The sequence below is a fragment of the Sus scrofa genome, chromosome 17 (genome assembly GCF_054392235.1).
Source record: "Sus scrofa isolate SSC_HxYL_T2T_F1_AM1 chromosome 17, Sscrofa_HxYL_maternal_Yorkshire_Landrace_v2.0, whole genome shotgun sequence".
Lineage (NCBI taxonomy): Eukaryota > Metazoa > Chordata > Mammalia > Artiodactyla > Suidae > Sus > Sus scrofa.
In genome coordinates, this window is record NC_139399.1 from 43070508 (window position 1) to 43092715 (window position 22208).

At 50.0% G+C, this 22208-nt stretch overlaps 1 protein-coding gene across 12 annotated transcripts in view; it reads right to left on the minus strand.

Moving 5' to 3' along the window:
• Positions 1-20446, minus strand: part of BCL2L1 (BCL2 like 1) — a 49601-nt gene extending 29155 nt beyond the window's left edge. Inside the window, exons 1-2 of one of the 12 annotated variants that reach the window (XM_085002856.1) lie at positions 20331-20446; positions 18333-18819 (exon numbers count right to left, since the gene is read on the minus strand). In XM_085002856.1, the coding sequence (XP_084858982.1) occupies positions 18333-18707 (375 nt within the window). In that variant the 5' untranslated portion in view covers positions 18708-18819; positions 20331-20446. 12 annotated transcript variants of the gene reach the window in all.
• Between the last annotated feature and the right edge of the window lie 1762 nt (positions 20447-22208).

Here is a 22208-nt window from a genome sequence, read left to right on the forward strand (position 1 = left end):
GAGGAGAAGGATGGGGTCCTCCTATGAATCCTACCCCTCAAGGGCACCGTTCTCTTAGTTTGAGATGCCTCGAGGACAACCTTCTCCAGAAAAATGCACCTTCCAGTTGGTCAAAAGTGGGGAGCACTGTTCCAGCTAACACCTGGTGGACAGGTGGAATGCCCATACCCCAGCCTCACTCTGAAGAGACTTGCAGAGGGGGAAGGAAGGGGGCAATGGCTTTCAGTTCCTGTTAATATGTCTAGAAGAGCAGCTGATTCAGCTAGATGATGTCACCTTCCCAAACCTCCTGACCAGCAGCTGAGATGGTAAAAGCAGGAAACTGGGGGATACTCAGTTGGCTAAGCCTGAACATGCCTCTGGCAGAGGCCAACAGTAACCCCAGACTCTGGGGGCATCCTCCTGCAGCTGAGCCAAGAGTCCTCTCAGATGAGAGGTCAGGAGGTGCCCCTCAAGACCTGCATTCCAAGATGCTCCCCAATTCTCCTTTTGCTCAGCAGCTTTCTGCACATCCTGACTGAACAATGCTTCACTTATCCTGAGGGTGGATCACTGGAAAGAAGTCTGGCTTTAGAGCCAGACCAATCTGGGTCTGAAGCATTTCCAAGGGACAGGACCCTGGGCATGGAACTTCATCTCTCTGAACCTTAGTTTCTTCATAGAAAAGAAACTGGGGCCAAGAGCCCATCACGACACAGGCTGGGTGGGAGAGTAAATGAGAAAATGGAGGTAGAGAGCCTGACATGAGGAAGGTGCTCAGTAGGTGGCCGTCGGCACTGCGCCCTCTGGATCCCTGGGAGGGAGGAATGAAGTACGGCTAACGTGAGGCCCACACTGGGCCCACCAGTGTCAGTGCTGAGGTCTGCATGGGCCCAAAGCCTGGAGGAGCCAAGTTCAATCTGCCTTGCTTTTCTGCTTGCAAAATCTCTGCTTCAAATCTTCCCAGGCTGGCTCTTTCTCCTTAATCTACTCCCAGGTCAAAAGTCACCTCCTCAGAGAGGCCCGCTTGACCTCTCGGTATTAAGTTGCTTCCCTAGATACTGCATTACTCAGTTTCATTCTCTTTACATCATTTAACCCTCTATCTGAAATCATCCTATTTGTTACTAGGGCCTACCGTCTCCCCAGCTAATATAGTAGTTCTATGAGAGCAGTGTCCTTGACGGTCTAGTTCATCACAACACTCCAGGCACTTAGCGAGGGGCACTTAGTGAGGGGCGGGCACAGAGCCGGTGCTTAATAAACATATGCTGAGTCAACAGATGAGTGAAGGCATCTGGGATGGCCAAAGGCTAAACCGACAATGACCCCACACTTATTCCTTTGCTCACTGTCAGTTCGAGGTCCTGGTTCTCATTTCAGATACTGGCACTGCTACTTGGGGATCAGTGGACTGACAGGAGGCCAGGATGGGAATCCGTGCCTGGCAATGACTCAAAACACTGGGATAACAGGACTGCCAAGGAGGGCCTAGGACCCTGTTCCTGGCACACGAAGTTCCCACAAATCTGGTTCCAGCTGACCTTTCTGGCCTTATCACCTGGTCAGTGACACTTCCACACATACTCCTAATGAACAGCCACTTGTATGGGTCTCTTCTGGAGAGCCTATCCCAGCCTGCATAACATAGCTCGCATGGAGCACCAGCCCCTGTCTCCACGGTAAGTCCCAGCACAAAATTCACCTCTTCTGTGAAGTGCTTCTCTTATTTGGCATTTGGCATTTACTGCTGGCTTTCACAAGATCCCTTTTCATGTGGTCTCTGCTAATTCAACTGGAAGTGTTTTGAAGGCAGTATCTCCATGAATAAATCTAGGGAAAAGGTTCTTTTTGAAATAAAGTTGGCTGGGTCCAGAGAGGACTGGGAGAGGGCCAGGCTCCTCCCTGCCCTTTCGGTGAAGGAGATGGAAGAGCCCAGCTATGACACAGTGAGGGAGCCAACAAGTCCTGGACTATCACATGCAGTCTGGGGCAATCGCAAGGTCCTATGTGTGACTGGGTTTTTAAAACACCATAATTTTCAAGAATGTGGGCATAATTCAGTTACCAACCACAAAGAATGACTGAAAGAAAAACTTTGCTCAGTACAAAGGAACTCATGTGGTATCTGCTTCTGTGAACTAAGCTTAGTCCTGGCCCTCATCTTCTTACCTGCACCTTCCTTTCCCTTGACTCCCCTTGTTATCTTATCCTTTTGATCACATGAATTTTCCTAAGTTTTCCTCCAACCCTTTGTAAAACAGAGTGAGGCTCCAATAAAATATGAGTTGGTCTTCTTTTAAATGCTGCAGTGGTGTATGAAGAAGATGTTCCAAACAAGTCATTATAACAATTAAATGGCAAAAAGAATGCATGTGAATCACTGAGTGTAGTGCTTGGCACTTAGCAATCAAAAGTTCATTTGAAAGAACACTCACAATTCTTAGCTTCTCTTTTCTAGGCTGACTCAGTTTTCTCATGTGTAAAATAAAAACATCTTGGGTTTGTTCATTTGTTCAATCATTCATTCCAAAATCATTCACTGAATGTTTACTATCTATAAGGAACAGTTCTAGGTACTAGAAAGAAAACGATGAACAAACCAAACTCCTTATAAGCATGGGGCTTATGCTCTTAGTAGAAGACCAAAAAAAAGTAAACAAAGAAAATTTCAGATAGAGGTTGGTGCTGTGTCGAAAATATAAGAAGGTAAAAGATTAGCGTGATTTAGAAGTATTTAGCTATGCTAGACCAAAGGTCAAAGAGAATCTCTCAGAGGAGGTGACCTGTGAGCTGAGTCAACTGAAAGAACCAGCAAGGCAAACACCAGGGGCAGAGCACCACAAAGAACTTCAGGCAGGGACAAGTGAGCCAGGAACCAGGAACAGCAGGAGGCCGTGTGGCTGGAGTACAGAGAGGGAGGTGGGAGTGAAAAAGGATGGATGGAGACAGCCAGTACCAGATCAGGCAGGCCTTAGAGCCCTTGGTATGGACTCAGTTTTATGCAAAGTAGGTGAGGGATTCTAAGTAAGAATGTGACAAGATCTGAACTCGGTTTTCAAAAGACCAAACTGCCTGCTGTGTTGGGGCAGAACCGATTTATTAAGGCCTATTCTTAGCTCCAAATATCTAATTTTTTCCATCATTCTAGGAGAAGACGGAGGGAGTGGCCCACACTCAGGGAGGGGTGGGAATCCTAGCTTGGAAAATGTCCCCAAGCCACCTGTATTGTTTCTGCCTCCTGTATGGAAGTTTCTGCCAATGACACAGTGCTCTGGAATGTTCCCTGCCCCTCTTCCCCCAACACACACACCCAATCTTCCAGCTACAGAGGCAGAGTTGTACTTTGCATTCCTCCCAGGATTTAGCTCAAATCTAGCCTACAGGAAATGGTCGATAAAGAGCTACTGATTGATTAATGAAGAGAGGGAAGATTCACAGCCATTAGGCAAATATTAATGAGTACTATGAGTACCAGTTTGGCCTCCAGGGATGCAAGGTGATTAAGATGGGTTTCTTGCCTTCACTGAGCTCAGAATACAACAGATAGACCAAAACCACAGACAGCTACAATGCCGGATACAAAAGTAATAGCACCAACATTAACCAGACCCTCTTTCCAGAAGCAGAACACTGTGGGCTCTGGAGCCAGACTGAGGTTCAAATCACTTCACCATTTTTGGACAAATTTCTTAACTTCCCTATACCTCATTTTTCACCTCTGAAAAATGAGAATTATAATAAGATTACCTGCCTCAATGGCATTGTTTTGAGAATTCAATTAACACATACGAAACACTTAAGGGTAAATGCTCTATAAATGTTAGCTATTACTAAAATCACTATAACATCTATGCTAAGTTTAACATGAATGATCTCATTTCATTCTTACAAAAACCCTAGGAGGCAGGTATTACTATCTCCATTTTTCAGGTAGGGGAATTGAGGCTTAGGAAGGGGCTGGAATGTGCCCAAGGTCAAAGAGAAGGTACATGATGGAGCCCAGATGCAGACTCTAGAGGCCGTACTTCCAATAATGAAATGATTGCATTCTCTTCAAAGGCCCCTAGCACAGCACAGTGCCCCAAACACAGTAGAGGACCCACAAAAGGGAGCTTACGGTTATAATTCCATTGTGCCTGGAGATTTTCCAGTAGTAGGTGCTGTGGAGCCTACAGGAAGTGCCTCTTTCACCCTGAAAGGGTCTGAGAAGGGTTCAAAGGAAACTGACTTGGGGCCAACTGCAGGCTATGCTCTGGAGTCCTGGAGGTGTGTGTGGGTGGATGTGTGGGTGTGTGGGTGTGTGTGGGGGTGTGTGTGTGTGTGTGTTTCAACTCACTGAAGCTTGGGGTCCTAATTTGGAACCCTACCTTCCACCACTAAATCAGACCCAGAAAGGCTCCCAGGTGCCCAGACACCTGCATGGACAGGCAGGCAGGCTCCTCTGGGTTGACTTCTTGTCTGACCCTACACATCTCTCAGTTTCATCACTCAGCCACCAGCCTGGGGCCTCAGGCCTGCACCTGTTGCTGGACCCAGTCCCAGGGGACCCTCCCCCAAAGGGCCATTTCTGACTGACTCCCTGGGGACTTCCTTGATACAGTAACCCCTAGGGTTCCATATGAATGTGGGAAATTTTTCTCACTGAGTAGCAGACAGGGAGTGGGTAGAACAAGGGGTGGTTGTTCTTGCTCTGAATCAGAGGTGAGCGTGGGGTGAGGCCCGCTAGGCCTCCCAGTTTTACATTTAAGTAGCACTGATCCTGACCAGTCAGAGCTCCCACTCAGCGTCTGGCTGAGGTTGGTGAGGCCATCCTGGGGTGAGGAGTTAACTAGTCATTTCTACTTCCCATCTGAGTTATACTCAGAGGTCTGGCCTTGCTGTAATTAGACTGCAGAGGGCAACCAATGGCTGAATCAATGAATAGCCAAACTTCACAGGAAAAAGAGAGGAAAAAGAAAGACCCAGCATTTGGGGAGCTTCCACTCCCCACCGGGCTCTGTGCTGGGGGGTACCTGACATACACTGTTCATCATTTTGAATGTTCATTACCTAGGACACTAAACACTCAGCCACCACATGCTGGGTCCAGAAGTAACTGATGACAGTAAACAAGACACAATTTCCACCCTCAATAAGCTCAGAGCACCTCACTTAGTCTTCCTCCCAACTGAAACAAGTATAATTTCCATTTTCTAGATGTCCAAGGGCTTAGAGAAGTAAAGTAACTTGTCTAAATTCATGAAGCTAGGTAAGTGAGAGGGCTAGGATACTGTTTCCAGTCAAAAAGTGCTTGTTGGTTGAATGAAAGAGTGACACAGTTATGGTCTTGACCTCTGTCAAGAAGCAGCAACAAGACCAAACATTTATAGTCCTCAAAGTGCTTTTTCATCTATCATCTCCTTGGGCCTCTCAGCTAAGCCCACGAGGGAGGCAAGTTGGGTGTTATCTTTCCTCCGCAGATGAGGCAACACACTTACAAGCCATGCAACAAACAAGGAGTGGGGCCATCCTGGAAAACTCCTGAGCGCCCACGGCACCTTGTTTAATCATTCAAATGCATGTCAGGCACCTACTCGGTGCTAGGCATGCTCCTATGCTTTTTGGGTATTCAACTCATTAAGTTTTCCACTCAGTCAACAAATAATGATTGTCTTCTATGTTCCAGGTTCTGTGGCAAAATCTAGGGATAAAGAAGTGAGTAAGGCAGAGATGCCTGCCTTCTTGGAAGCACTCTGCAAAGATGGAAGAATATCTGCCTCATTGCCAAATGGGCATCACCAACACTGGCCAGACCCCCCACTGTGTACGGCATGACTTGGGGCCCTCGCCAAGAAGGTGGGGGACAAGTTAAGAGCTACAATCAGTCCCCAGCTTTAGCTCTTGGTTCAAAGGATACCCACAAAGTCTGTCAGCCTAAAAGTTCGCTCTTGGAGAAGAGCTCCAGTAGTGATCACAGCCTCCTGATCACCTGCGAGGGCAATCTGCTAAGAATAGCTGTAATAGTAGCTGTCGTACTGAGCAATGACATATGCCAGGCTCCATGCTAAGTGCTCCGTGTATCCAACCAGTTACTTTCGTGATCAAAAGAGTCTTTAAAAAAAAAAAAAAATACTACATTATTTTCACCTTTTAAAAGATGAGGAAACTAAGGTTGAGGGAGATTGAGTCATCTGTCCAAGGATAACTATAGAGTAAGTAGGATTCAGCATTGGTTTGTCAAATTTTGTACCTGGCTCCTAGCGGTGATGGAATTTCTCTCAGGGAGACACTGGAAAGGCAAACACCAAGAATACCAAGAGCAGCTGCTTCTCTTGGGAGGGCTGAGGCCTCTAGAGCCCCCAACAGATTCTTAGCCCTTTTATCAGGTCTGAGCATCACAATGAGATGGGAAGGTAATGAGGGAATGGTTAGGTATGCTCAAGCCATCCCTAGGGCAAGAAGAACGCTCCTTCTCTGCTGAACCTCCAGGGAAGAAGTCTCTGACCTCCATCTGCCACCCACCAACCCCCTAGAGAAAGACAGAAGGGGGTGGGGACAGGGGGCAGGGGAGTCTTTCCCCTGGAATGGAGAGGGGTGGGGCACACCAGAGAAGAAGCTTAACTGGCTCTTTCCTCTCTTGGACAAGAGGCCTGGACATGTGCTATGGTGCCCATCCTGTACACACAAGCTCCATGGGGGAATGCCGGGGTACCTTTGGGACTTAAGAAGCCTGAGAGGACAGACTGGCACAGCCCTGAACTGCAAGCTCAGCTAACAATTTCTAAGCATTGTAACTAGGTCATCAGGTTCCTGGAGAAGCCAGCTGTGGCTGGGGGGTGGGGGATGGGAAGGGAAATTTTGCAGCCTACAAAGATCCCTACTTCCCTTCAGGCCCCGCCCTCCCCGAAATCTGCACCTGCTCCCAAGCTGACCCCTCCCCCCAGCGAGGCCCAGCGAGGCCCAGCTGTCAACGGCTCCCAATGCCCCACCCCTGCCTTCCATGGGCTGGAACCACTGGGGCCTCTTGGGCAGGAGGTACCTTATTGCCACCTGAGCCCTTCAGAAAGGGAGCTGTGGGGCAGGGAAGGAGTGGCCTCTCCTGGGGGGTATTTCTTGTTCCATGAGGGCACCAAGAAAGCTGGGCCCCTTAGAGCCTAGACAGGGTACCTTCCTGGCATTGTTGCCACAGGTGGCAGGAGACAGGTGATGTTTACGCTGCTGAGACCAGAGGTGCCAAAAGGCTTCAATCAAGCCTTTGAATCTGCACCTGGCCCAGAGCCCCAAAATAACAACTAGGGCAGCCTACCTGATCCAGAGGTTGCAGGTGCCTCTGGCTTTTTCCTCCCTGCAGCTCTGCCTGCTGAGCCCTGGCTGACAAGGGAATCTCTCTCCCAGGGACACCTGGAGACAGGGCTGCATCCCTCTGGTGTTGGGCCCATTGGACCCATTTCTCCCATCAGCCCTCCCTATCCTTCTGCCCAGTGGCTTCCACGATCAGTCACCATTCCCTTCTCCCCGACCAGCTTCACTGACAACCTGCACCCTCTTCCGCCAGTCTGCCTCTGCAGTCTTCCAAATGCTTCCTACACATTCCGCCCTCCAGCTCTGTCTGGTCGTTCTGACTTATCAAGGCTATCTTTGCCACATTCTTTTTACCTACTGAGAGCCTTCCTGGTCCACATCTACCTAACAGGTGGTAATGATGCCTAACACTGACTGAGCACACTGTATTCAGGTGCTGTGCCGGGGGGGGGGGGGGGGGGGCCCTCAGAGGCACTCTCTGACTCATTCAGCAAGTGTTTGCTGAGTGTCTTCCCATGTGCCAGGCACTCTGCTAGAGGCTGGGGATGAAGGAAAAATGAGACAAAACCCCGACACTCTAGGAGCTAAAGCTGTACAAGAGGAGACAGTAAAGACATAAACATAGGTGGCTTCTGGAGGTGTGATTTTGATTTGAGATGTAGATGATAAGACAGCCTTGAGTAGGTCTAGGGGAAGAGGGATCTAGGCCAGCCTGTGAAAAAGAGATTACTACAATCATCTTCATTAAGGAGTGACCATCACCTTCATTTTACAGGTGAGGAAACTGAGGCCTCGGTGTGAACGGCACAAAGCCACACTGCTGAGAAAGCTATTATTCAAGCCTCTAGAGACTTTTCCCCTTCCTGACACTTTCCACTACTGGCACAGAAGAGGGTCTGGGCAGGCAATGCCAGACAAGGGAGAAGGTGCACACTGCTGATGCAGGCTGAGTGTGGAGGCCCCTGGGCCGAGTCACCAATTGAGTTGAGTAGCTGATGGTGGAAGTGGGCCAGTTTGGCAGAGGTCCAGAGCACCAGGGAGTCTGTCCTTTTCCATTTTTTGGAGTCTACACTGCAGATTTGACACAGTTTGCCTAGAGCCATTCACCAAGTATTGTGGTTCTATCTCTACTGCTCTAAAAGAGTTTGCTTCCTTAAGGACAGAGACGTTTCTGTAGCCTAACCTGCATCTAATAATAACAACCCTTCATGTTCATTGAGCAGATCCTGGCTGAGCCCTTGCCCAACCACAGGCCCTCTGCCAAGTACTCAGGGTGAAACAAGCCAGTCTGGGCCTGCAAAGAATCAATGACGTGGTGGCTTGAGGGTAGGCTTTGGCACCAGATACAGCTGAGTGCAAGACCCACTCTGCCTCTTACAAGGGGTGTTACTGTGGACACGTTACAGAGCCTCTTAAAGTGCTGGACTCTCCATCTTCACACCAGAGCAGTTGCGAGTACCAAACAGGATGATTGTGTCAGGAGCATAAACATAGCGCCTGGCACAGAGCAACCACTCAACACCCGGCATCTGTCATTATTACTAAAAAACACTTTTGCATTTCACTTTCTCGTTTGAGCCTTGCCTACTCTGGTAGGCTGATACTATTCTCTTAGATTTGTGGATGAGAATTTAAAGCTGATTTGCCTGGAGTTACGCCACCAGCAAGGAATCAAGGTACGTTTCAAACCTGAGTGCAGAGTTTTAACCATGGGTGTGTAGAAAGTCATCAATACATACTACAGTGAACTTTGCCGGGTGTGTCTGGGAGCTGAGGGGATGGACGTATGATGCAGGAGGCCTGACTCAGATGGCAGAATGACACCAACAGGCCACTGAGGGAGGGGACTCAGTTCCCTCCTCTGTAGTACCCACAGGTCCTAGCACGTATAAAGCATTCATCAGTATGTGCTGATGTAACAAATGAAACTAAACTCTGAGAACAGTTCCAGCAATGAATCCAGCCTCAGGGAAGGCAGGCAACATGGAGAACAGTGGGCTAAAAGCTAGAACACAGATTCTAAGCCATTTACTGTGGGACAAGGCCCCTTGCCTTAGTTTCCTCCCTGAAATGGGACTGAACAAACTCATCTCACTATGAAATGAGGGAGCCAAGAAAGCATCATCATGCACAGAAAAGCAATATCATCGTTCTGCACACGGCCACGGCAGTACAGTGCGGTGAGATCAAGCACCTCAAGTCTGAATCCTACGTCATCTAGCTACTGGCCTGTGAGGCCCCGAGCACCGTCACTTTTCTCTGAGCCTCAGTCTTGTCAACCATCAACTGAAGATACCACCACCTACCTTGTAGAGCTTTTAAGGAAGGCTTAGAGATAAAGAACATGGTGGCGGGGGTGGGGGTGGGGGGGTGGGAGTAAGACAGACTTGGTTTCAAATTCTGACTCTGCCTCCCACTAAAGGAGTGCCCCCAAATCTCACCATCCTATAATGATGAGGTTGTTGGCCAGTAACACAGAGAAGGTGTGGTGAAAGCACTGTCACAGAAGGAGCTCTGGATAAATGCCAACAACCATTTAGACACTGGTACAGTTGGGGGAGGGGGCACAGTACAGTGTTAAAAAGTGGGAGCTTGGAAGGTACTCTCACAGGCTTGGCCACTTACTAACTGTGCTACCCTGCCTAAGGCACCTAACATCTCTGTACCTCAGTTTCCTCATATGTAAAATGGGGATAATAATAGCAGCAACTTCAGAGTGCTGCTCTGCGAATGGAATACGTTAATACATGTGAAGCATTCTGAACAATGCCTGGCAAAGAATAAGTACTTGATAAATGTGAGGTGCTATTAATAGTAACATTAACAATAATATTAATCACCGAGTGGAATAAGAGGGAGGGGTTGTGTAATCCTGGGACACGAGCATCCCATGGAAGAATTCCAGGGAAGTTCCTGGGCAGCTGTTTGTAGGCAAGTCCTCAGCCTCAGGGGAAAAGACTCTTCTATGGAAAGGCCATGAGGCTGGAGGCTCCTGGGCAAAAATCTCAGTCCTGCTGACCGGGAGGCCAGCCTCTGGGGAGGCAAGTCAGGCTCCTTGGAAGGACACAGTGTTCCCGGCCCGCCTGACAGGGGGAACAAAGGCACGTGTGTGTGGCCAGGGAGGAGGGAGGGGAATGTTTCCCTTTCAAGAGCGGAACAAAGGATCTGAGGCATAGTTGAGTGCGTTCCAATCCCCTCCCAGGCTAGCTCCCATTCCTCAGATGACTGTCCAACAAGGTTTTCGAGCTTCCTCCTGAAAGGTGACCGCTGGAGGGGGTGGCGGGCTACCCTCTGTCGTCAGTCTCCATGAGGCAGGATTTCTATGTGCCAAACCTCTAAGACCTCTTTTAGGAGTCCCAGTCCTGGGCAGGGGTGGGGTGGGGACCCCCGGGGAGCTTGGGGTTCATGGATGACATAAGGCACTGCAAGTGACAGGTTTGATGTCCCTCTAGGGGGAGTCCAAGACAAAACTGCTATTTAGTGTGGAGCCACGAGAGAACTCAGGAGTTCTGAACAACCCCCAAGTGGGGGGGCAAGGGGTGGAAAGGTCTGACAGAACTCAGCGGAAATGCACTTTCTAAATTTTTTCCCCCAATTTTTAAAAACTATCATGGATTTACAATGTTGTGCCAAGTGCGCTTTCTAAATTTTATAGGGATGGTCACAGGCTAGAGAGAGAAGCTAGGTGGAAGAGAAAGGAGCAAAGAAAGTAACCACAAGAGGAACAGGAGGGCATGTGGCTAAAAAAAGGAGGGTTGTGGGAGCCCTTAGGGATATTACTTTCCAGTTTCCACACTCTCGCCAGCGAGAATCCGGCTGCAGGGCTGGGACAGGAAGCAGTCCATGGAAGTCATTGCAATGGCATTTCCTGAAGAGCGAGAGAAAAACCTCTAGTTCCGAGGGGAGCTCTGGAGCCTGCCCCAAAAGCCCTGTAGCTTGGAGCTAGCCTTAAGGCTCCAGCTTGGCCCAAGAGTCTCATTGGGGATGAAACCAAGTAGCAGAAGGTCCCAAAGGCAGTTTCTTTCAGCAAAAAACACTATTTACAAAAATCAATATGTAATAAACGGGAAGCCAGATGATGTGACTAAAGGAGTCCAAAGATGCGGCTGCCGTTTGCTGCTGATACTCTCAGTCACTATGCTGAGAGCCTTCTGGACACTCACTGCATCTTTAGAACAAGGCACTGTTATTACAGCCATTTACAAGTTCAAGACAGCAAGTCAGTGGTCAAATCCAGATTTGAAAGCCCTAGCCCTGCACCTTTCCCCTGATGTAACCTTGGGCAAGTCACTTCATCTTTCTCAACCTATTTCCCTCTGCTCACCTCCCTGGGGTTATAATCATCAAAAAGGCAGGGTGGTAATGAAAGCACTTTCCAAGCAGTACAGTGCTACATAAATGTGGAACAGCATTACTGTGGGGCCAGTGACAAGCCACCCTACACAGACACTGGAATTAGTAAATTTTTAGCAGTGAAAGTGTTGCAGCTGCTGACAGGAAAGAGTCATCCTAAAGCATAACTATTGTGACATGTGACATAACGGTGGAATCTCTCACTAGGCCTACGGCCAGTGAGAAGCAGGATTTCTAGATGGTCAACATCAACCCTTCATCTTACGGATGGGGAAACTGGGGCCTGGGGGTAAAGTGACTTGGCCAAGGTGAGACACTGAGCGGAAGCAGATTTGAGAGGAGAACTGGGATTCTAAGACCAGTGCTTGACCAACACAGCAGAGCAGCACTATGGAACTCCTGCCCACCCTGGGGATGTGCCCGGAGCGTGATAAAGGAGTCCGAACAAGGAAGAATAGATGACAAAGAGTCTGTGAATGGGTCTCTGACATCAGTTCTGTGGCAAAGATGGTCAGAATTATGATACCAACCCATGCCAGGCTCTACACATCACCATGACCTTGTGAGGCAGGTAATATTTGCCCCAAGGTTCAGAGAGTTCAAGAGCTTGCCCAAGGTAACAGAGCCAGACATGAGTAAGTTGGGACCTCAACCCAGACATGGTGCAGTTATTCAGAGAAAAATAGTGCTAGACTAGAGGAAGACCACTCACGACGCCACATTTGAAGAGACTGTCCCCGAAGAACCTCTAGCCTTTTTTTTTTGCTTTTTAGGGCCACACCCTTGGCATATGGAGGTTCCCAGGCTAGGGGTCTAATCAGAGCTACAGCTGCTGGCCTACACCATAACCACAGCAACACCAGATCCGAGCCACATCTGCGACCTACACCATATCTCACGGCAACGCCGGATCCTTAACCCACTGAGCAAGGCCAGGGATCGAACCCACAACCTCATGGTTCCTAGTTGGATTCGTTTCTTCTGCGCCACAACGGAACTCCCAAGAACATCTAGCTTATTTAGCTGAGTTTATGATCTCCAAGTGGTTAAAAAACATGGCTTTAAAAGTGGCCAGACTCATTGATGCGTCATGTGCAAGCCTGGTCTTGCTCCCTGATCCCTTTTTACCATTTCTACCTCTGCCTCCTGATCCAAGTCACTATTCTTTCTCACCTGGCAGCTGCACTAGCCTCTTCACTGGGCTCCCAGCTGCCACCTTTGCAGAATTCAGATCATTCCACCCCTGCTCCAAATCTTCTCCTGGCCTCTCTCATTCAATCAAAGCCAAGTCCTCATTGTGGCCTGTAATGCCCTATGTGATCCGCCCCCTGGCTACCTCTCCCCCATCAATCTCAACCACTGTCCCCTCTTACCTCTGCCGCTCTTCTTCTTGCTGTTTCTCCTCCAGCTCCACTGGCCTCCTTGCTCATCCTTGAGCATGCTAAGCATGCTCCCTCCTGAATCCATTCCCTCTGCTTATAACACCCTTTCCACAGGAAAGTTCCTACCTTGTCCACCACCTTAACTTCTTCAGATTTTGGCTCAAATACTACATCTTCATGATGCCTCCCTTAACCCCTCTTTAAAACTGCAGCCCTCTCTCCCTTGCCAGGAATGCCCTACGCCTCAACCTGCTTTATTTCCTTCACTTATATCAGGTGATACTTGTTATCTATGTATGCAACTACATGTTGTCTGTCTCTCCCCTTTACAATGTGAGCTCCACAATACAGAAATTTCATTTAATGCTGTACTGCTAGTGCCTAGGACAGCCTGACACAGAGTAGGAGATCAATTAATACTAGTTGAATCAATGAATGAATGATTAGCTGAAGGGCAATTCCCATTACTATTATTCTGGTTTGATAAATATCTGTTTCTTCAGAAATTGAGTGGGCTTTTCTTTCATTGGCTACCTGCTATGCCTAAGCCCTCTGTTCAGAGCCGATTAAACCAGAATGTACAAGATGTAGACTCCACCCTTAGGAAGCTCCTAAACCTGGCAGGGGTAGAAATGTCTTCTTTATGCTAATTTAAACTCTACCACTGTGATTTACCTTTCATGGAGCCAAGTTCTGCTGGGTCCCATATCAATAAAAAAGGCTTAGTCCCTCTTTCTGCAGACATTTGAAACCAGGGATCATGCTCTCCTGGGTCTTCTCTTCCCCAGGCTAAACAAAAAGACCCAGTGGGATTGTCTGACTCAAACCTGCCAACTGGGAACAGGGAAGACAGACTGTTGGCTGGAGAGACAGAACAGGAGCAGATCCAGGAGCAGAGTGACTCCTTCAAAGAAAAGAGAGGGAGTCCTTGGGGAGGACACCATGGAATTAGGCTGGAGGTTGGGCGTGGAGACAGGGCCCTGCTAATTAAGGTGCTAGGAGATGATGTTTCTGTAGAAGAGCAGCTCACTGGGAATTACCCCTAAATCTATCCCATGCTAAACCCAGACAAAACCGTGGCTGCTGAAAGCAAGCCCCAAGATGGAAGGTGAGGGTGCTGGAAAGCCCAGGGAGGAGGCTCAAGCCCTGGTCTGAGGACAGTACCTACTAGAAAAGGGACAGCTAACAACTGCTGCTTTCTGTAGCCCAAACAAATCTGGTGACTGCCCACACAAAAGCCAAAAACACCCTCTGGGTTCCGCTGGGGCCCCCTGAAAAAATACCTGGGTAATTCTCTACAGAGGCTGAAGGGCTTTGTGGGGTTGCTGGGGAAATTAGTCCTAGGAAGTCCGGAAAACCCTGTGATGGTGATGGAGTTTTAAGGGCAAGTTCAAACATACATCCAGAAGACCTGGGTGTTTTGAGGGGGAGCCCCTGAGACACTTCTATCTCACTTTGGGACCTGAGTGAGATTACTAAAAATTTCCACGTTTGGGGTTTCTAATGGGGTTTCCCCAAGAAAACCGCAGAATTGCCAACAGCTGCTAAGCTCTGCAAACGTCGCTGAGGTGCTTTAGTGAAGCATATGCCACTGCCAAAGAAGCCAGAACAGGCAAGAAAGAACCTACAGAAACTAGAAGACGGCAGAGCCCTGCAACCTGGGAAAGGCCAAATTATGTGTTGTTCTTCCTGCACCCCGCTCCCGCCCCCGTTCACTGCTCTCAACAATGGTGTTTCCATCAAGCTAAGGAGCTTCTGGGGGACAGCAATCCCAAAAGGACCTGGCCCACCTCAGTCCTCATCGCATAACAGTCCACATTCCCACTGGAAAGCTCCAGAAACACTCTGTCCCGAGCATTGTGAGTATCTCAGGGGCTGGCTTTGTTTCTTGAGAAACTCTGGGGGCAAAGTTCAGTTTTCTGAGGCAGGTAGCCCATTCATTAAAAGAGGTGCTTCCACCCTACAATTAAGGCCCAGGAAGAGTCTTTGTTCTAGATCCTTTACTAGAGTCAAGCTATGGCAGGTGGCTATCATTATTTCATTTTACAGGTGAGAGAAATGGTTGGACAAGACAGACAAACAGGTTCAGCATCTTGCCAGGTGACTCCAGGTAGGCGGTGGCGTGGCTAGAAGTGTGGAATTCCAGCCCTTGGAGCCTCACCCACAACTAAGTAGACACACTTGGAGCAGGCCGTCTTCCCCTCTCATGCACAATTCTCATCTACTGGTAGGGCCTGAGAAGGCTTGAACAACTGAAAAATTAACAGGAAGCCCACTCTCACCGGGCAAAACCCTGATACCTACCTGAGTTTTACCAGTGCCAGAATCTACAGAGGCTACACATACTTTTGGCAACCTGCTACTGCCAACGAAGGTGCTGAACCGGGCCAGCATCACAGACTCATATGAGCACCTCCCACAGGCACATTCTGCTTGGCCCAATACATCTCTGGCTCACATTATTACCCCTGATATGGATGGAAAGAGTTTAAGCTTTAGGGTCAGGCCCCACCTAGTTATAAATTCTCACTCAGTCACTTAACTGGCTGAGGAACACCTGGGACAGTCACTTAGCTTCACATGCAAACTGGGAATAAACCCACCTACCTTAGACGGGTTATTGTACGGAACATATGAAGCAGCATGTCATTTCCATGAGGGAAAGTACCATGTCTGGCTTATGGCCAGCACCTAGCACATGCCTGCCTCACAGTACCTGCTCAGTTAACTTTGGTTGCATAAGTAGAAGACCAAACACAATGCCTCGTGAATAAGACGTACTCCATAAAGGCTCACTTCCTTCTCCTTTCCTGTAGGGATGCCTAATTTAGAGCGTTCCCAGGGTGCGATGGCCCCTAACTCCTACACTCGTGGATCCCCCAGCCACAGCCTGCAGGAAGGTGATGAGATGCTACTGCATAGCCAGTCTATAGCTCAAAACAGGATGGTACCTGAGAGAGAAGTGGTACCTTCTGCCCAAAGGATCCCCCGTCAAATGTTCTTTACCTCCTGGCCTGAGGGAGAAGGCGTGCCTGCAGAGAAATGTTCTGACACAACTAGCTTTTTGGCACACATCCCCTCCGTTCACCAAGAGGAAGTAACATATGGTATGTTGTCCAACAGACTCTGATAATTCTTGAGCAAAGAGACAGAAGATCTAACAAACCTGCCTGGTGCTGCTGTGTCTAAAATCTCTTTCCACGTGCAACAGTGGGGGACTAGCAATTCTCTCATCCAGGTAGCCCTTTTAGAGGCTGGCTGGCAGGCCAGGAACCTCTCCCACACTGCCTTTTGTTAATAGCTGGCAACGACCCACCTGGTACTAGGACCACTGGCCAAAGACAACAGTCAGGCAGAGTGGGCAAATGGCCCAAGTCTCTACGTGGAGATGCCTCAGAGGGTGTGTCTGAAACACTGGAATCCTCTCCCTCCTGTAATAAGCTGAACAAATATTTGCCCCCAAAGAGAATCAAAGCAGGAGGGAATAAAAGAGGTCATGGCACAAACCAACAGGAACTATTTAATCATTTATCCCCCCAGAGGGTTCATTTACCAAAAGGCTTCTAGTCCAGTGGGCCTTAGCCAGAGAAAGCAAGCCCTCCACCTTTACCCTTCCCAACCCCACCCCAGTCATCTGACCTCTACGGACTTGACCCCTTTGCCTTTTACAAGAACTGGCAGCAGGAAGAGTCGATGAAATTGCAAAGAAATGGGAAATAAGACCGGGGGTGGGGTTCCAGGAGCTCCCTTGCTCAGTGGTAAACTGAAGTGCCTGCCACGCCCTAGGCCCTAGGCCCAGCCTCTGGGTAACTGCATTCTTAACATTCCTGAGTCCGTGGTGCGCGGCCCTTTCCACCTCTGCTCCTCCAATAGATGACTTATTTTCCACTCGATTTCCTGGGTTTTCTGAGGGGACAGAATACCTCACATAAGCCCTCCACCTCCCTAGGCAGGGAGATAAGGAAGGAGCTAGGACTGAGTTCATTGTAGAAGAGCAAAAATTGCCTCCAATGAATCTCTCCCCACTGGCTCACCCTGACTTAGTGATGGGCAAGGGAAGTCTCCTCCCTGGGAAAGGAATGAGGCATGACTATTTCTGGGCCCAGATGGAGAACCTGGGACCAAGAACAACTACTACAGCAAACTGGCTGGTGTCCGTCACTGTGCTCACCTTCGCTCCAGGATTTACGAGACCTGCAGGGCAAGGAGGGCTGGTCACATTTTTTTAAGAGGAAGAAACTGAGGCTCAAGGTAAACTGGCCTGTCCAAGGTCACATGGCTAATTAAGCGACAGGGCTGGGACTCACGCCTGTGTCAGTTTTGTTTCCGAAGTCTGTCACTGAATCTCAATGTCCCACAGAGCCCCACGGACCAGGTTCTTGCCTTGCGGGCAAGAGATCCCAGAGCCCTGGCCCGAAAGCAACAGGCAGCTGGAGCTTCCCAACCGACCCCAGGCAGTGAGGTGCAAAGTCCCTGGGCTTAATGCATGACACTGCAAAGAGCTCCACAAACAGGCCAATCATACCCAAAGTTGCACACTTCAGAGCCAATGAACATAGGGGTGTGGCACAAACACAACTGGCCCACTGGCACAGCTTACACCCTAAAAGTAGACAATCCTCAGCCATCTAAGCCAGTGGGAACTCCCTGCCTGGTCATGCCAACTCTGAAACACAGGGGACTCCATCTGGGGGAGGGAAGCCCAGGACAGGATTGACATCCCAGGGGGAGTAAGACTGAAGGGACTGGTGGGTCACTGATACCGTCTCCTGCAGGTGTTACCCTTAGCGAGGGGAGCCATTACGTCAGGGTCAGGGAAACACCGGACTAACCCGCCACCCGCAAAGGTTTGGGGCCCAATGAACACACAGGCTATGTTTTCCTCTGCAGAGAAATTGGACACAAGTCTGAAAGGGTAGGGTCATGGGGATGACCAGAACGAAGCTGTCTGGTCCTTGCAGAACTAGGTCATCTGTATTTCAGGACAGTTAGCGTCTTGTGCTGCAGTGAGGCCAGTCACATCTCCTTAACAAACAACATCTCCAATAATCACACAGCGCGACAGAAAGAGGTACAGAGGAAAGGCTGTTGGGGATCTGACCCGAGACCAAGGAACAGGGACACCACAAGGGGCGTGGTCCTTACCCAGCCGCCGTTCTCCTGGATCCAAGGCTCTAGGTGGTCATTCAGGTAAGTGGCCATCCAAGTTGCGATCCGACTCACCAATACCTGCATCTCCTTGTCTACGCTCTCCACGCACAGTGCCCCACCGAAGGAGAAAAAGGCCACAATGCGACCCCAGTTCACCCCATCCCGGAAGAGTTCGTTCACTACCTGCTCAAAGCTCTGATACGCTGTCCCTGGGGTGATGTGGAGCTGGGACGTCAGGTCACTGAATGCCCTCCGGTACCTCAGTTCAAACTCATCGCCCGCCTCCCTCAGCGCTTGCTTCACTGCAGCCATGGGGATCACCTCCCGGGCATCCAAGCTGCTGCTGTGGCCAGTGGCTCCATTCACCGCGGGGCTGTCCGCCAGGTGCCAGGATGGGTTGCCATTGATGGCACTAGGGGTTTCCGCTTCTGATTCAGTCCCTTCTGGGGCCTCAGTTCTGTTCTCTTCCACATCAGTAAACTGACTCCAGCTGTATCCTTTCTGGGAAAGCTTGTAGGAGAGAAAGTCAACCACCAGCTCCCGGTTGCTCTGAGACATTTTTATAATAGGGATGGGCTCCACCAGTCCATTGTCCAAAACACCTGCTCACTCACTGAGTCTGGTCTCTGCTTAGTGGTTCTCTTCTGAGATCCAAAGCCAAGATAAGGTTCTGAAGGGAGAGAAAGAGCTTCAGAAAAAAAAAAAAAAAAAAATTAACATGCATGCCATTTACCCTGCAACATCCATTCCCCCTCCAGGTACCAGAATGGGGTCTTTTGTGGCTCTTAGGAAGGTCTGGGTCTGGCTTCCAAGGGACTTCAATAAAGTCAAATTGAAAGCACCAGTGGGCTCTGAATCATCACACCGGCCTTTAAGCCTCAGCCACCCCCTTTTCTCCGAAATGTCTTCCTCGGAAAGTCACCCCCATGGGCAGTCTGTCCCCCACCCCCCACCCCCGCACCACCTACATTCAAATCCGTCTCAGGCGACCGGCAGGCAGGTGCAGCCCCCGGAAGATCTTTTGTATCAGAGGTCGGGAGAGGAGGTGGCAGCCGGGATGCCGGTAACTCAGCCGGCCTCGCGGCGGCTGGCAAAAAAAGCAGCTCCGGCTGGAGGGATCATGCGACCCGGCAGACTGAGAGCCCAGAAGGCGATACAGGAATTACGAAGCTCAGGAACCGGCCCCCTCGCCTGCTTCCTCCTCCATCGCCCAGATCGAGGGCGGCCGCTTCAGCAGCCGCGGCCCGGGAGCCCAGCCCCCTTGCTCTTGCACGCCCCTTGGCTCTCCGCCTCCTACTGGGAGCCAGGAGAACTCTCCCGGAGGTGGCTGGTGTGAGATTTAGTTTTTGTTTTTCTTCTATTTAAGTACCAGCCCAGGGTGAGGTTTACTGAAACCCTAAAGGGACTTCTCAATGGGGCTCAAGGTTTCGATGAGGGACGGAGGGAGGGGGAAACTGCCTCGTATCTGCGGTCTGACTTCGGAAAGGCCATCCCCGGGCCTTTCAGGGAGGCGGAAAGCCGGGGACCCCCCAGAAACGCTGCTGGCTTTCTCTGAATTCCCCAAAGGCCCTGGTCGTGGCGGTGGGGGGCTGCCGGGTCCTCCATTCCCCGCACGGACACAATGGCCGCCGGCGCCCGGCACAAAGACTGGGCGAGGGTGAGGCGCCGGGCCTCTCCTCGGGTCAGGGAGAATGGGCGAGGCCTCCTCGAGGCCCCCCCACAGCTGAAACCACGTTCTCCTGTGGACAGGCCCAGGGTGGCTTCCTCGCGCCCTGGCGAGGGTTTAGAGGCAGGGGTCTGCACCTCTCCCGAGCCCAGGGTGGGTGGGCTGCGGACTCGCGGCTCCCTCCGCGCGCTAGGCCGGGTACCCGCCCGGCCACCGCCCCGTTGCTAGGCAACCGCTCTCCCTCTGGGGCGCCCCCTAGACCTTTCTGGGAGGAGGGGTCTCGCCCCCGGCGGCCCGCCCCAGCGCGGCCAATCAGCGAGCCCAGGTGGCACGGAAGCAGGACGGCGAGGGCTCCCATTGGGCGCAGCGCCTGCCACGCACAGGGGAGGCGGCGCTCTCACCTGCGAGCCCCGCGAGCCATGGGGGGCCACATCCCCCATTCATCGGCCAGGTAGTTTCCAGACGCGACCGCTCTTCGCGGCAGAGTTCTGCGCCGCGGACCTGGGCCGGCCTACCTGGCTGGTGGCTCGCGCTGTCTCTTCCGAACGAGCCGGCCTCAGTTTCCCCTGAAGAGACCGGGGGAACTTGCAACCTCAGTCACTTCCGGTGCCGCGGCAGCGCGCGCGAGCCCGAGACGCAAGGGGAGTGCGCGCCTTTAAGTACTGGCGTCAAGACCTTGGCGAGAGCGCCCCCTTGCGGTAGAGCTGGGGAATCCGGAGACAAAAAAGGATAAACGTTTACATTCACGTTTCCATTCATTCATTCATTTAGCCAGTTTCATCCACTGGTTAGTTTATATGTCGAAAAAGCATCGCGTCGTGGCAAGAATCTTGTGTCTGGGATTCCAACCTTGCTAACTGGGAAAGTTACTCAACCGCTGTGTCTCGATTATCCTTAACCGTAATGTGAGTAAAAACCAATCTCCCTCATTGAGTTACTGTGATTGATTTGAGTTGTTCTTTGTGAAGTCTATGGTACATGCTGCATAATTTCATTTAGCAAATGTTTATTGTTTGGGTTGCTGAAAATGGAGTTAGGAACAAGACACGGCCCATGTTTTCATAGAGGCTTAAACCCTTGAGATGGAGAGAGTAAACAACTAAGAAAACAAACAAGGTAATTTCAGATAGTGACTAGTGCTCTGAACAAAGCAAATCAGGGTATTGTCGTAAAGAGGGTGAAGAAAGAGGTGCTCCTTTAGAGTGGGTGGTCAGGGATGTAAGCCTCGCCCTCCCTGCCCAGTGAGGAAGAGGGACATTTTTTTCTTTTTTTTTTTTTTAGAGCCGCACCTGCAGCATATGGAAGTTCCCTGGCTAGGGGTCGAATCAGAGCTGCAGCTGCTGGCCTACGCCACAGCCACAGCAATGCTGGATCCTTATCCCCCTGAGTGAGACCAGGGATCCAACTCCCATTCCCACAGATACTAGTCAGGTTCTTAAGCCACTCAGCCACAGTGGGAACTCCAAGAGAGTCATTTTTTTCAAGTGTTCTTTCAATTGTTTGTGTAGGGTGCCAGGGATGGCCTCTTCAAAGGGATAACTTAGAACCGAAGATCTGAAGTGTAAGGAAATGCCACCCGTCAGAAGAGTTTAGAGAACATCAGCCTAGGCAGAGGATATAGCTTGCGCAAAGTGTCCTGAGGCAGGAAGATCTTGGGATGTTTTAGAAGCTGAAGGAGAAGCAGTGTGACCAAAGGAGGGCAAATGTGTTATGAGAGGTCATTGGTTGGAAAGTTGACCATGGAAGTGAATTAATCAATTAATTTTGTGGTAATTTAATTGATTAAAAATAGGATATTGGAGGAGTTCCCACTGTGGCTCAGCGGGTTAAGCGTCCATGAGGATTTGGGTTCAGTCAATGGGTGAAGGATCCGGCATTGCCAGAGCTGCAGTGTAGGTCGCAGATGTAGCTCAGATCTGGCATTACTGCGGCTGTAACATAGGCTGGCAGCTGCAGTGCTGATTCGACCTTGAGCCTGGGAACTTCCATATGCTGCAGCTGAGTCCCTAAAAAGAAAAAATAATAATAAAAATAAAAAAGATATGAAAAATATACCACAGAGCAGAGAATCAAAAAGTCTTCTTCCCACCCCTTCTTTCCAATCCCCAGTTCCCCTAACAGAGGTCACCATTCTTAAGCCCTTTCCTCTGTAGTCTTTCAGAGATGGTCACTGTATTCACAAGCAAATTTATAGGACTCAATATTGTATGCAAACAGTAGCTTGCTATAAACACTGCTACATCTTGCTTTTTTTTGCTGAGCTCTGCTTTTCCAGTTGGCCTCAGTTTTTGGGTTTTTTTGTTTTGTTTTGTTTTGTTTTGTTTTTGTCTTTTTGCCTTTTCTAGGGCCACTTCCCACAGCACATGGAGGTTCCCAGGCTAGAGGTCGAATCG